Below are 16,172 nucleotides of genomic sequence, written 5' to 3' on the forward strand. Positions count from 1 at the left end.
GGAGAGGTTTAGGGAGGGAATTCCAGAGCTTAGGGCCCAGGCGGCTGAAGGCACGGCCGCCAATGGTGGAGCGATGGAAATCGGGGGATGCGCAAGAGGCCAGAATTGGAGGAGCGCAGAGATCTCGGAGGGTTGTAGGGGCTGGAGGAGGTTACAGAGATAGGGAGGGAGGGGGCGAGGAGGCCATGGAGGGATTTGAAAACGAGGATGAGAATTTTAAAATCGAGGCGTTCCCGGACCGGGAGCCAATGTAGGTCAGCGAGCACAGGGGGGTGATGGGTGAACGGGACTTGGTGCGAGTTAGGTTACAGGGGGGGGAACAGAGTTTTGGATGAGTACCTGGGCCAAAGTGGCCGGTTCCAGACGGGCTATTCGACCAAGGGATGTGGTCACTACAGCCGAGCTCTGTCACGTCCTCGTCTGATACCCTGCACGCACTTCCCAGTAGGGGAGTGAGTGAGGGGGGTCACTAGATGGTGATCAGGAGCGGGGACCCTGGCTGATTTGATTGACATCCAACATTAAAATAACAATCCGTAATTTACTGCCAGAAACTTGACTGACCTGTTTCTCTGAACGGGGATTTTCCTCGTGATTGGCTTCCCTGTTGTCATGAGCCTTTAAATAACGTCTTGTATCTCCGCCTCTTCACACTGCGGAGTTGGTGCAACCTTTGAACTCACTGGACTTTCTTTGCTGACAGGTTTTGGGAACTGCTGGAGTTCGACACCGAGGTAAAAGACCACTGTTGTTCCCTCCCTAAACCTCTCCGCCTCTCTCTCTCCTCCTTTAAGACGCTCCTTAAAACCTACCCCCTTGACCAAGCTTTTGGTCACCTGTCCTAATATCTCCTTCTGCGGCTCGGTATCAAATTTTTGTCCGATTTACGCTCCCCTGAAGCGCCTTGGGACGTTTTGCTAAGTTAAAGGCGCTATATAAATGCAGGTCGTTGCTTGGTGCAGTCTGGCTGCTTTCTGCAGTTGAAAGACTGTCATTTTCCCACTAACAGTCAAAGGAAGCCGGAACAACAAGACAAAATCACAGGGTTGAAAGTCCCAGGCTTATCCAGACAAGTATCTGGCTGTCTGCACGAGAATTCAACTTGCTATCTTCAAACCCTCCCCTTCCTCAACCTTTAACTCTTTCAGTTCACCACCTCCTGAGTGCAGATTACCTTTATTTTTGTGTGTGAATGAGTTTGGTGCTTGTTAAAACGTGAGGAATGTTAGTGCTGGGAAATAGATTACGTACTCATTTCAGGCAGGATCGAGGACTCCCAACGGTTAGATACAGAGTAAAGCTCCCTCTACACTGTCCCATCAAACACTCCCAGGGCAGGTACAGGGTTAGATACAGAGTAAAGCTCCCTCTACACTGTCCCATCAAACACTCCCAGGGCAGGTACAGGGTTAGATACAGAGTAAAGCTCCCTCTACACTGTCCCATCAAACACTCCCAGGGCAGGTACAGGGTTAGATACAGAGTAAAGCTCCCTCTGCACTGTCCCATCAAACACTCCCAGGGCAGGTACAGGGTTAGATACAGAGTAAAGCTCCCTCTGCACTGTCCCATCAAACACTCCCAGGGCAGGTACAGGGTTAGATACAGAGTAAAGCTCCCTCTACACTGTCCCGTCAAACACTCCCAGGGCAGGTACAGCACGGGGTTAGATACAGAGTAAAGCTCCCTCTACACTGTCCCGTCAAACACTCCCAGGGCAGGTACAGCACGGGGTTAGATACAGAGTAAAGCTCCCTCTACACTGTCCCATCAAACACTCCCAAGGCAGGTACAGGGTTAGATATAGAGTAAAGCTCCCTCTACACTGTCCCATCAAACTCTCCCAGGGCAGGTACAGCTCGAGTTAGATACAGAGTAAAGCAACAGAGTAAAGCGGTAGAGAAGGCTTCAAACTAAATAGAGGGGGGGAGGGCTCAGGTGGGGCGAAGTTTAGATTGATAAAGAGAAAAGACAAGGAAGTAGTACAGGAAAGTGATGGGGGTTATGATAAACAGAGTGTGTCAGGAAGGGACAGTCCGTACAAACATAAGAGTGCACCAGCAAATGGGGCCGGGGTAGGAAAGAATGGTAAAAAGACAAAATTAAAGGTTCTTTATCTGAATGCGTGCAGCATTCGTAATAAGATAGATGAATTGACGGCACAAATAGAAACAAATGGGTATGATCTCGTGGCCATTACAGAGACGTGGTTGGGAGCTAAATATTCAGGGTTATTTAACATTTTGGAAGGATAGGAGAAAAGGTGAAGGTGGTGGGGGAGCTCTGTTAATAAAGGATGAAATTGGTATAATAGTGAGAAATGATCTTGGCTCAGAAGATCAAGATGTCGAATCAATTTGGGTGGAGGTAAGAAATAGCAAGGGAAAGAAATCACTGGTGGGAGTAGTATATAGGCCCTGTAACAGTAGCTACACTGTAGGGAAAAATATTAATCAGGAAATAAGGGGGGCTTGTAAAAAAGGTAATGCAATAATCATGGGCGATTTTAACTTTCACACAGATTGGACAAATCAAATTGGCAAAAATAGCCCTGAGGAAGAGTTCATAGAATGTATTAGGGACTGTTTCTTAGACCAATACGTCGGGGAACCAACCAGGGAACAGGCCATTTTGGATCTGGTAATGGGTAACGAAACAGGATTAATTAATGATCTCAAAGTAAAGGATCCCTTGGGAAGCAGTGATCATAACATGATAGAATTTCACATCCAGTTTGAGAGCGAGGATCTTGGGTCTGAAATTATTGTATTAAACTTAAATAAGGGCAATTATAAAGGAATGAGGGCGGAATTAGCTAAAGTGGACTGGGTAAACAGATTAGATGGTATGATGGTGGATAAGCAGTGGCAAACATTTAAAAAGATATTTTATGACTCACAACAAAAATATATCCCTGTGAGGAGGAAAGACGCCACAAACAGGGTGAACCAACCATGGCTAACTAAGGAAGTCAAGGATGATATCAGGTTAAAAGAAAAAGCATACAACATGGCAAAGATTACTGGCCCGAAGATCGGGAAAACTTTAAAAACCAGCAAAGGATGACTAAAAGAATAATAAAAAGGGAGAAAATAAATTATGAGAGTAAACTAGCAAGAAATATAAAAACTGACAGTAAAAGCTTCTACAAGTATATAAAAAGGAAGAGGGCAGCTAAAGTAAACATTGGTCCCTTAGAGGATGAGACTGGGGAAATAATAATGGAAAACAAGGAAATGGCAGAGGAATTGAACAGATATTTTGTATCTGTCTTCACAGTAGAAGACACTAATAACATACCAATAATAGTAGAAAATCAAGGGGCAAAGGGGAGGGAGGAACTAAAAACAATCACGATCACTAGAGAAAAAGTACTAGGTAAACTAATGGGTCTAAAGGCTGACAAGTCCCCTGGACCTGATGGCTTGCATCCGAGGGTCTTAAAGGAAGTGGCTACAGAGATAGTGGATGCATTGGTTGTAATCTTCCAGAATTCACTAGATTCTGGAAAGGTCCCAGCGGATTGGAAAACCGCAAACGTAACATCCCTATTCAAGAAGGGAGTGAGACAGAAAGCAGGTAACTATAGACCAGTTAGCCTAACATCTGTCATTGGGAAAATGCTAGAATCCATTATTAAGGAAGTAGTAGCAGGACATTTGGAGACTCATAATACAATCAAGGAGAGTCAACATGGTTTTATGAAGGGGAAATGATGTCTGACAATTTATTAGAGTTCTTTGAGGAAGTAACAGGCAGGGTGGATAAAGGGGAACCAATGGATGCAGTATATTTGGATTTCCAAAAGGCATTCGATAAGGTGCCACATAAAAGATTATTGCACAAGATAAGAGCTCATGGTGTTGGGGGTAATATACTGGCATGGATAGAGGATTGGCTAACTCACAGAAAACAAAGAGTCGGGATAAAAGGGTCATTTTCAAAATGGCAATCTGTAACTAGTGGGGTGCCGCAGGGCTCAGTGCTGGGGTCTCAACTATTTACAATATATATCAATGATTGGATGAAGGAACAGAGTGTCTTGTGGCCAAATTTGCTGATGATACAAAGATAGGTGGAAAAGCAAGTTGCGATGAGGACACAGAGTGTCTGCAAAGGGATATTGACAGGTTAAGCGAATGGGCAAAAATTTGGCAGATGGAATATAATGTGGGAAAATGTGAAGTCATCCACTTTGGGAGGAAAAATAAAAAAAGCAAAATATTATTTGAATGGAGAAATACCACAAAATGCTGCGGTACAGAGGGATCTGGGTGTCCTCGTACATGAAGCACAAAAAGTCAACATACAGGTGCAGCAGGTAATCCGGAAGGCAAACGGAATATTGGCCTTTATTTCTAGGGGGATGGAGTATAAAAGCAGGGAAGTCATGCTACAACTGTACAGGGTGCTGGTGAGACCACACCTGGAGTACTGCGGACAGTTCTGGTGCCCTTATTTAAGGAAGGACATACTTGCATTGGAGGCAGTTCAGAGAAGGTTCACTCGGTTGATTCCGGGTATGGAAGGGTTGTCTTATGAGGAAAGATTGAACAGATTGGGTCTATACTCATTGGAGTTTAGAAGAATGAGAGGAGATCTTATTGAAACATACAAGATTCTGAGGGGACTCGGTAGGGTAGATGCTGAGGGGATGTTACCCCTCATGGGGGAATCTAAAACTAGGGGGCATAGTCTCAGAATAAGGGGTCGCCCGTTTAAGATGGAAATGAGGAGGAATTTCGTCTCCCAGAGGGTCGTGAATCTTTGGAATTCTTCACCCCAGAAAGCTGTGGAGGCCGAGTCATTGAATACATTCAAGGCTGAGTTAGACAAATTTTTGATCAGCGAGGGAGTCAAAGGATATGGGGAAAGGGCGGGAAAGTGGAGTTGAGGTAAAAATCAGATCAGCCATGATCTCATTAAATAGCGGAGCAGGCTCGAGGGGCCGAACGGCCTACTCCTGCTCCTATCTCTTATGGTCTTACACTATCCCATCAAACACTCCCAGGGCAGGTACAGCACGGGTTAGATACAGAGTAAAGCTCCCTCTACACTGTCCCATCAAACACTCCCGGGGCAGGTACAGCACGGGTTAGATACAGAGTAAAGCTCCCTCTACACTGTCCCATCAAACACTCCCAGGGCAGGTACAGGGTTAGATACAGAGTAAATCTCCCTCTACACTGTCCCATCAAACACTCCCAGGGCAGGTACAGCACGGGTCAGATACAGAGTAAAGCTCCTTCTACACTGTCCCATCAAACACTCCCAGGGCAGGTACAGCATGGTTTAGATACAGAGTAAAGCTCCCTCTACACTGTCCTATCAAACACTCCCGGGGCAGGTACAGGGTTAGAAACAGAGTAAAGCTCCCTCTACACTGTCCCATCAAACACTCCCAGGGCAGGTACAGGGTTAGATACAGAGTAAAGCTCCCTCTACACTGTCCCATCAAACACTTCCAGGGCAGGTACAGGGTTAGATACAGAGTAAAGCTCCCTCTACACTGTCCCATCAAACACTCCCAGGGCAGGTACAGCACGGGTTAGATACAGAGTAAAGCTCCCTCTACACTGTCCCGTCAAACACTCCCGGGGCAGGTACAGGGTTAGATACAGAGTAACGCTCCCTCTACACTGTCCCATCAAACATTCCCAGGGCAGGTACAGGGTTAGATACAGAGTAAAGCTCCCTCTACACTGTCCCATCAAACACTCCCGGGGCAGGTACAGGGTTAGATACAGAGTAACGCTCCCTCTACACTGTCCCATCAAACACTCCCGGGGCAGGTACAGGGTTAGATACAGAGTAACGCTCCCTCTACACTGTCCCATCAAACACTCCCAGGGCAGGTACAGGGTTAGATACAGAGTAAAGCTCCCTCTACACTGTCCCATCAAACACTTCCAGGGCAGGTACAGGGTTAGATACAGAGTAAAGCTCCCTCTACACTGTCCCATCAAACACTCCCAGGGCAGGTACAGCACGGGTTAGATACAGAGTAAAGCTCCCTCTACACTGTCCCGTCAAACACTCTCAGGGCAGGTACAGGGTTAGATACAGAGTAACGCTCCCTCTACTGCGCCCTAGTCCCAACGTTGGATCACTAAATCCCTTCTGTCCTGCGTTCTACAGGCTGAATGGGGTCGAGTCACTCAAAGCTCCAATCAACTGGGAAGTGGTATTCGTCTGCGGGACGTGCTGATGATCCAACGGATGGGAAACAGGAGCCAGACAAGTGGTCGAAGCTGATGGACTATTTAACCTGTCCCGTGTGTGGGGACCTCTTCACCGACCCCTACTCTTTTCCCTGCGAGCACAACGTCTGCGGCAAGTGCTTGGTGCAGGTTTTTGGCAAAGGTTGCGCCAACTGCGTCTGCCCGACATGCTGCCGGGTCTATGCAGGAAAGCCCGCTCTCCATAAGAACCCGATCATCTGCCATGCGGCAAAGGCCCTGAACTCCATCCGCTGCTCAATGCTTGAACCCCAAACCTCCGCGAGCTCTTCGGCTGAAAGCGGCACCCGCTCACGCGTTGTCCCGGTGCCTTTGGTGTTGGAGCAGGTGGACTTCCATGACGCTGACCGCCCGAGCCCCGCCAGCGAGGCTGGAGACAAGCCACCCGTCGACCAAAACCGGCTCGTCGGAGACACGGCGGAGTGCGATTGGTGCGGGCAGCCCGTGACCGCGGAGGCCGGCGCACGATGCCGCGACTGCCCGGCAACGCTCTGCCTCCGCCACGCCGGGGACCACCAGCTTGACCAGCAGTTCGCCCGACACAATCTGACCGCCCTCTCCGGCCCTGCCGGCTGCCCGCCCGCAGGTCCTGTCCCCGCGGAGAGGTTATGCCCAAGACATTCCCAGCGGGAGCTGACACACTACTGCTGCAAAGAGCTCGAGATGTTGTGCCCGCTCTGTATTGAGAGCGACAAACACAGCGGCCACCCGGTACAGGCCATTTCCCAGCTGAGCAAAGTCTGGAAGGTGAGTCCCCGTTTTACGGAAAAGGGGAAAATAACATTTCCCGGTTTTGGGATAGAGTTGCACGGGGTGTCTCCGACTGCTCCCAGTCTCAGCTTTGCCAGTGAGCGTTGGTGGGAGACTCCGTTGCCAAACGCTTCAGGCTTCAGCCAATTTGCGCACAGCAAGATCCCGCAGACAGCAATGTGATAAATGACCAGACCATCTGTTGTAGGTGTTGGTTGAGGGATGAATATCAGTGAGTGGATGCTGAGTCGTTGAATAGATTCAAGGCTGAGATCGATAGATTTTTGGATTCTGGGGGAATCGAGGGATATGGGGATCGGGCGGGAAAGTGGAGTTGAGGTCGAAGATCAGCCATGATCTGATGGAATGGCGGAGCAGGCTCGAGGGGCCGAATGGCCTACCCCTGCTCCTATTTCTTATGTTAGGACACCGGGGAGCACAAGGCTGGCACTCCCGGTGCCTGTACTGAGGGAGCGCCGCGCTGTCGGAGGGTCAGGACTGAGGGAGCGCTGCACTGTCGGAGGGTCAGTACTGAGGGAGCGCCGCGCTGTCGGAGGGTCAGTACTGAGGGAGCGCCGCGCTGTTGGAGGGTCAGTACTGAGGGAGCGCCGCACTGTCGGAGGGTCGGTACTGAGGGAGCGCTGCACTGTCGGAGGGTCAGGACTGAGGGAGCGCTGCACTGTCGGAGGGTCAGGACTGAGGGAGCGCCGCACTGTCGGAGGGTCAGGACTGAGGGAGCGCCGCACTGTCGGAGGGTCAGTACTGAGGGAGCGCCGCGCTGTCGGAGGGTCAGTACTGAGGGAGCGCCGCGCTGTCGGAGGGTCAGTACTGAGGGAGCGCCGCACTGTCGGAGGGTCGGTACTGAGGGAGCGCCGCACTGTCGGAGGGTCGGTACTGAGGGAGCGCCGCGCTGTCGGAGGTGCCGTCTTTCGGATGAGACGTTAAACCGAGGCCCCCCGTCTGCCCTCTTAGGTCGGAGGTAAAAGATCCCACGGCCGCTATTTCGAAGAAGAGCAGAGGGGGGTGTCCTGGGGCCGATATTTATCCCTCAACCAAACATCACTGAAAAAAACGATTATCTGGTCATTGTCGCATTGCTGTTTGTGGGATCTTGCTGTGCACAAATTGGCTGCCGCGTTTCCTACATTACAACAGCGACCGCACTTCAAAAAGAGCTTCATTGGCTGTAAAACATTGTGGGACGTCCTGAGGTTGTGAAAGTCGCGAAAGAAATGCAATTATTTCTAAGAGGTACTTGGAGGGTGTGAAAATAGGGTCATCTGCTGATCAAACCTGGGCATCACACACCAGAGCTTTCTCACAGACTCTTGAGGGAGTGCTGCGTTGTGGAATCGGAGATTAAACTCTGGCTTCGTCTGCCTGTTAATGGTGCTACTCGAAGAACAGCAGGGGCCTCTCTCGGTGCAACGGCCAACAATCGTCCCTCAACCGGGGCAACGAGGACAGGTCGCACGGACGAGGCTTGTAGTCCCTCGAGTGTAGAAGATTAAGGGGTGATCTCACCGAGGGGTTTAAGATGATTGAAGGTTTCGATAGAGAGAAACTATTTCCTCTGGTGGGGGGAGTCCAGAACAAGGGGGGCAGAACCTTAAAATTAGAGCCAGGCCGTTCAGGGGTGATGTCGGGAAGCACTTCTTCACACAAAGGGGAGTGGGAATCTGGAACCCTCTCCCCCCGAAAAGGTTGTGGATTCTGGGGTTCAGTTGGAGTTTTCAAGCCTGAGAGCGATAGATTTTTGTTGGGTGTCGAGGGATATGGAGCAAAGGCGGGAAAAGAGGTGCAGATCAGCCGTGACCTGCTAGAATGACGCAACGGGCTCGAGGGGCCGAGTGGCCTCCACCTGTCCTTATTGTCCCTAACCAACAGCACCAAAAAAAAAACAGACTAACTGCTCATCCATCCCATTGCTGCTTGTGGGATCTTGCTGTGCACAGATTGTCCGCATAACACAGTCTCTGCACCTCACTGTGTCGTGCATCATTGAGAATTTTGAGGAGATGAGATGGTACAGAAATGCAAGTATTACTAGAAACAAAAGAAAGATTTACATTTATATAGCGCCTTTCACAACCTCAGGACATCCCAACGCGCTTTATCATCAATTAAGTGGTCACTGTTGTCATGTAGGGAAAGGCAGCAGCCAATTTGTGCACAGCAAGCTCCCACAAACAGCAATGTGATAAATGACCGGATCATCTGTCTTTATTTAGTGATGTTGGTTGAGGGATAAATATCGGCCCCAAGGGAGAACTCCCCCCTGCTCTTCTTCCAATAGTGGCCGTGGGATCTTTTACCTCCACCCGAGAGGGGCAGACGGGGGCCTCGGTTTTAACGTCTCATCCGAAAGACGGCACCTCCGACAGTGCAGCGCTCCCTCAGTGCTGGCACCGGGGAGGGTCGGTTTTGATTATAGGGCACTCAAGTCTCTGAAGTGAGGGCTCGAAACCACAACCTTCCGACTCAGAGGCAAGAGACAGAGAGCTACCCACTGATCCACGGCAGACACCTACGTTAATCCCACCTAGGGTATGCACTATCCCGGAAACCTTACGGTGTCACGATTTTTGGTCACTTTTTTGAGTCATTTACCATTGTAAATCGTTATGTCAACAGTTCCTCTTCAATTTTTCTATCAAGTGTCACATTATAATGTCAGATTTCCAGCCACTTGGTAGTTCTGTGCAGTGACTGTCTGAAGTCTGTCTCTCTCTCCACTCTGTGACCATTTTGTACGTTGTAAAAAAAACTTAACATTCATTAATTGAACGTGGACACCATTAATTTGAAAGTTATTTAAACAGTAACAGCTCTAAATATGTAAAGCACTGGGGCTCATTTCTTAAGGAATAGAATTGAAAAGCAGGGAATTTATGTCAAACTTATATCGAACCATGGTTAGACCACACTTGGAGCACTGTGCACAGTTCTGGTCTCCATATACCTTGGTTAGACCACACTTGGAGCACTGTGCACAGTTCTGGTCTCCATATACCTTGGTTAGACCACACTTGGAGCACTGTGCACAGTTCTGGTCTCCATATACCTTGGTTAGACCACACTTGGAGCACTGTGCACAGTTCTGGTCTCCATATACCTTGGTTAGACCACACTTGGAGCACTGTGTACAGTTCTGGTCTCCATATACCTTGGTTAGACCACACTTGGAGCACTGTGCACAGTTCTGGTCTCCATATACCTTGGTTGGACCACACTTGGAGCACTGTGTACAGTTCTGGTCTCCATATACCTTGGTTAGACCACACTTGGAGCACTGTGCGCAGTTCTGGTCTCCATATACCTTGGTTAGACCTCACTTGGAGCACTGTGCGCAGTTCTGGTCTCCATATACCTTGGTTAGACCACACTTGGAGCACTGTGCACAGTTCTGCTCTCCATATACCTTGGTTAGACCACACTTGGAGCACTGTGCACAGTTCTGGTCTCCATATACCTTGGTTAGACCACACTTGGAGCACTGTGTACAGTTCTGCTCTCCATATACCTTGGTGAGACCACACTTGGAGCACTGTGTACAGTTCTGCTCTCCATATACCTTGGTTAGACCACACTTGGAGCACTGTGCACAGTTCTGCTCTCCATATACCTTGGTTAGACCACACTTGGAGCACTGTGTACAGTTCTGCTCTCCATATACCTTGGTTAGACCATACTTGGAGCACTGTGTACAGTTCTGCTCTCCATATACCTTGGTTAGACCACACTTGGAGCACTGTGCACAGTTCTGGTCTCCATATACCTTGGTTAGACCACACTTGCAGCACTGTGTACAGTTCTGGTCTCCATATACTTTGGTTAGACCACACTTGGAGCACTGTGTACAGTTCTGGTCTCCATATACCTTGGTTGAACCACACTTGGAGCACTGTGTACAGTTCTGGTCTCCATATACCTCGATTAGACTACACTTGGAGCACTGTGCACAGCTCTGCTCTCCATATACCTTGGTTAGACCACACTTGGAGCACTGTGTACAGTTCTGGTCTCCATATACCTTGGTTAGACCACACTTGGAGCACTGTGCACAGTTCTGGTCTCCATATACCTTGGTTAGACCACACTTGGAGCACTGTGCGCAGTTCTGGTCTCCATATACCTTGGTTAGACCTCACTTGGAGCACTGTGCGCAGTTCTGGTCTCCATATACCTTGGTTAGACCACACTTGGAGCACTGTGAACAGTTCTGCTCTCCATATACCTTGGTTAGACCACACTTGGAGCATTGTGTACAGTTCTGGTCTCCATATACCTTTGTTAGACCACACTTGGGGCACTGTGCATAGTTCTGGTCTCCACATTATCAAAAGGATATAGAGGCACTGGAGAAGGTGCAAAAAAGATTTACTAGGATGATACCAGAACTGAGAGGTTATAACTATCAGGAAAGGCTGAACAGGCTGGGGCTCTTTTCTCTAGAAAAGAGAAGACTGAGGGGTGACCTGATAGAGGTCTTTAAAATTATGAAGGGGTTCGATAGGTTAGACGTAGAGAAGGTGTTTCCACTTGTGGGGGAGACCAGAACTAGGGGGCCATAAATATAAGATAGTCACTAATAAATCCAATAGGGAATTCAGGAGAAACTTCTTTACCCAGAGAGTGGTGAGAATGTGGAACTCGCTCCCACAAGGAGTAGTTGAGGTGAATAGTGTAGATGGATTTAAGGGGAAGCTGGATAAACACATGAGGGAGAAAGGAATAGAAGGATATGGTGATAGGGTGAGATGAAGTAGGGAGGGAGGAGGCTCGTGTGGAGCATAAACACCGGCATGGAGCAGTTGGGCCGAATGGCCTGTTTCTGTGCTGTAAATCCCTTGTAATCTGATTGTAGATCCTAATGCTCATGTCATTTTTTTCTGTCCCATCAGGAATCACTGGAAAACTTGTTGTCCGATCTGAATGACTTAAAAGAGGTCACGATGGTAGAAGTGACTGAGATGGTGGAATTGGGGGAAAGCATAAAGGTGAGGAATGATGCCTTGGGGGAGAGGGGGATCTAATTGAAGTGATTAAATATTGAACCCAAATAGACAGATGATCTCTCCACTGAAAGCCAGTGTTTAAAATAGCAACACTGAATCTCCCATTCACATTTCAAAATCATAAACTCCCATCCGTTCACACAGCTGGGAAACAGCAGAAAAAACTGGGTTATTTTTACATCAAGAAAAGCCCTGAGGCCCGTTTCATTTCGATTTACCTTAGTCCCACCCCTCCCATCTTCACACATCCCTCAATCCCACCCTCCCATCATCACACATCCCTCAATCCCACCCTCCCTCCTTCACACATCCCTCAATCCCACCCTCCCATCTTCACACATCCCTCAATCCCACCCTCCCATCATCACACATCCCTCAATCCCACCCTCCCATCATCACACATCCCTCAATCCCACCCTCCCATCATCACACATCCCTCAATCCCACCCTCCCATCATCACACATCCCTCAATCCCACCCTCCCATCTTCACACATCCCTCAATCCCACCCTCCCATCTTCACACATCCCTCAATCCCACCCTCCCATCATCACACATCCCTCAATCCCACCCTCCCATCTTCACACATCCCTCAATCCCACCCTCCCATCTTCACACATCCCTCAATCCCACCCTCCCATCTTCACACATCCCTCAATCCCACCCTCCCATCATCACACATCCCTCAATCCCACCCTCCCATCTTCACACATCCCTCAATCCCACCCTCCCATCTTCACACATCCCTCAATCCCACCCTCCCATCTTCACACATCCCTCAATCCCACCCTCCCATCTTCACACATCCCTCAATCCCACCCTCCCATCATCACACATCCCACAATCCCACCCTCCCATCTTCACACGTCTCTCAATCCCACCCTCCCATCTTCACACATCCCTCAATCCCACCCTCCCATCTTCACACATCCCTCAATCCCACCCTCCCATCTTCACACGTCCCTCAATCCCACCCTCCCATCTTCACACATCCCTCAATCCCACCCTCCCATCTTCACACATCCCCCAATCCCACCCCTCCCATCTTCACACATCCCTCAATCCCACCCTCCCATCATCACACATCCCTCAATCCCACCCTCCCTCCTTCACACATCCCTCAATCCCACCCTCCCATCTTCACACATCCCTCAATCCCACCCTCCCATCATCACACATCCCGCAATCCCACCCTCCCATCTTCACACATCCCTCAATCCCACCCTCCCATCTTCACACATCCCTCAATCCCACCCTCCCATCATCACACATCCCTCAATCCCACCCTCCCATCTTCACACATCCCTCAATCCCACCCTCCCATCATCACACATCCCTCAATCCCACCCTCCCATCTTCACACATCCCTCAATCCCACCCTCCCATCTTCACACATCCCTCAATCCCACCCTCCCATCTTCACACATCCCTCAATCCCACCCTCCCATCTTCACACATCCCTCAATCCCACCCTCCCATCATCACACATCCCACAATCCCACCCTCCCATCTTCACACGTCTCTCAATCCCACCCTCCCATCTTCACACATCCCTCAATCCCACCCTCCCATCTTCACATATCCCCCAATCCCACCCTCCCATCTTCACACACCCCTCAATCCCACCCTCCCATCTTCACACGTCCCTCAATCCCACCCTCCCATCTTCACACACCCCTCAATCCCACCCTCCCATCTTCACACGTCCCTCAATCCCACCCTCCCATCTTCACACATCCCTCAATCCCACCCTCCCATCTTCACACATCCCTCAATCCCACCCTCCCATCATCACACATCCCTCAATCCCACCCTCCCATCTTCACACATCCCTCAATCACACCCTCCCATCTTCACACATCCCTCAATCCCACCCTCCCATCTTCACACGTCCCTCAATCCCACCCTCCCATCTTCACACATCCCTCAATCCCACCCTCCCATCTTCACATATCCCCCAATCCCACCCTCCCATCTTCACACATCCCTCAATCCCACCCTCCCATCTTCACATATCCCCCAATCCCACCCTCCCATCTTCACACATCCCTCAATTCCATCCTCCCATCTTCACACATCCCTCAATCCCACCCTCCCATCTTCACACATCCCTCAATCCCACCCACCCATCTTCACACATCCCTCAATCCCACCCTCCCATCTTCACACATCCCTCAATCCCACCCTCCCATCTTCACACATCCCACAATCCCACCCTCCCATCTTCACACGTCTCTCAATCCCACCCTCCCATCTTTACACGTCCCTCAATCCCACCCTCCCATCTTTACACTTCCCTCAATCCCACCCTCCCATCTTCACACATCCCTCAATCCCACCCTCCCATCTTCACACATCCCTCAATCCCACCCTCCCATCTTCACATATCCCTCAATCCCACCCTCCCATCTTCACACACCCCTCAATCCCACCCTCCCATCTTCACACGTCCCTCAATCCCACCCTCCCTCCTTCACACATCCCTCAATCCCACCCTCCCATCTTCACACATCCCTCAATCCCACCCTCCCATCTTCACACACCCCTCAATCCCACCCTCCCATCTTCACACGTCCCTCAATCCCACCCTCCCATCTTTACACTTCCCTCAATCACACCCTCCCATCTTCACACATCCCTCAATCCCACCCTCCCATCTTCACACATCCCTCAATCCCACCCTCCCATCTTCACACGTCCCTCAATCCCACCCTCCCATCTTCACACATCCCTCAATCCCACCCTCCCATCTTCACAGATCCCTCAATCCCACCCTCCCATCTTCACACATCCCTCAATCCCAACCTCCCATCTTCACACATCCCTCAATCCCACCCTCCCATCTTCACACATCCCTCAATCCTACCCTCCCATCTTCACACATCCCTCAATCCCACCCTCCCATCTTCACACGTCCCTCAATCCCAACCTCCCATCTTCACACATCCCTCAATCCCACCCTCCCATCTTCTCACTTCCCTCAATCCCACACTCCCATCTTCACACATCCCTCAATCCCACACTCCCATCTTCACACATCCCTCAATCCCACCCTCCCATCTTCACACATCCCTCAATCCCACCCTCCGATCTTCACACATCCCCCAATCCCACCCACCCACCTTCACACATCCCTCAATTCCACCCACCCATCTTCACACATCCCTCAATCCCACTCTCCCATCTTCACACATCCCCCAATCCCAACCACCCACCTCTCACATCCCTAAATCCCACCCTCCCACCTTCTCACACCCCTCAATCCCACCCTCCCATCTTCACACATCCCTCAATCCCACCCTCCCATCTTCACACATCCCTCAATCCCACCCTCCCAACTTCACACGTCCCTCAATCCCACCCTCCCATCTTCACACATCCATCAATCCCACCCTCCCAACTTTACACGTCCATCAATCCCACCCTCCCATCTTCACACATCCCTCAATCCCACCCACCCACCTCTCACATCCCTAAATCCCACCCTCCCATCTTCACACATCCCTCAATCCCACCCACCCACCTTCTCACACTCCTCAATCCCACCCTCCCATTTCACACATCCCTCAATCCCACCCTCCCATCTTCACACGTCCCTCAATCCCACCCACCCACCTTCTCACATCCCTCAATCCCACCCACCCACCTTCTCACACCCCTCAATCCCACCCACCCACCTTCTCACATCCCTCAATCCCACCCACCCACCTTCACACATCCCTCAATCCCACCCACCCACCTTCACACACTCCTCAATCCCACCCACCCACCTTCACACGCTCCTCAATCCCACCCACCCACCTTCTCACATCCCTCAATCCCACCCACCCACCTTCACACACTCCTCAATCCCACCCACCCACCTTCACACACTCCTCAATCCCACCCACCCACCTTCACACGCTCCTCAATCCCACCCACCCACCTTCACACATCCCTCAATCCCACCCACCCACCTTCTCACATCCATCAATCCCACCCACCCACCTTCTCACACCCCTCAATCCCACCCACCCATCTTCACACGTCCCTCAATCCCACCCTCCCATCTTCACACATCCCTCAATCCCACCCTCCCATCTTCACACATCCCTCAATCCCACCCTCCCATCTTCACACGTTCCTCATCCCAACCTCCCATCTTCACACATCCCTCAATCCCACC

General features: G+C 50.4%; 1 protein-coding gene across 1 annotated transcript in view; it reads left to right on the forward strand.

Moving 5' to 3' along the window:
• The first annotated feature begins 647 nt into the window (after positions 1-647).
• LOC137306218 (E3 ubiquitin/ISG15 ligase TRIM25-like) overlaps positions 648-16,172 on the forward strand; it is a 30,092-nt gene continuing 14,567 nt past the window's right edge. Inside the window, exons 1-3 of the mRNA XM_067975330.1 lie at positions 648-734; positions 6,139-6,986; positions 11,894-11,989. Coding sequence (XP_067831431.1) covers positions 6,144-6,986; positions 11,894-11,989 — 939 coding nt within the window. The 5' untranslated portion in view covers positions 648-734; positions 6,139-6,143. The remainder of the gene's footprint in view (positions 735-6,138; positions 6,987-11,893; positions 11,990-16,172) is intronic.

This window comes from Heptranchias perlo, chromosome 42 (genome assembly GCF_035084215.1).
Source record: "Heptranchias perlo isolate sHepPer1 chromosome 42, sHepPer1.hap1, whole genome shotgun sequence".
NCBI lineage: Eukaryota > Metazoa > Chordata > Chondrichthyes > Hexanchiformes > Hexanchidae > Heptranchias > Heptranchias perlo.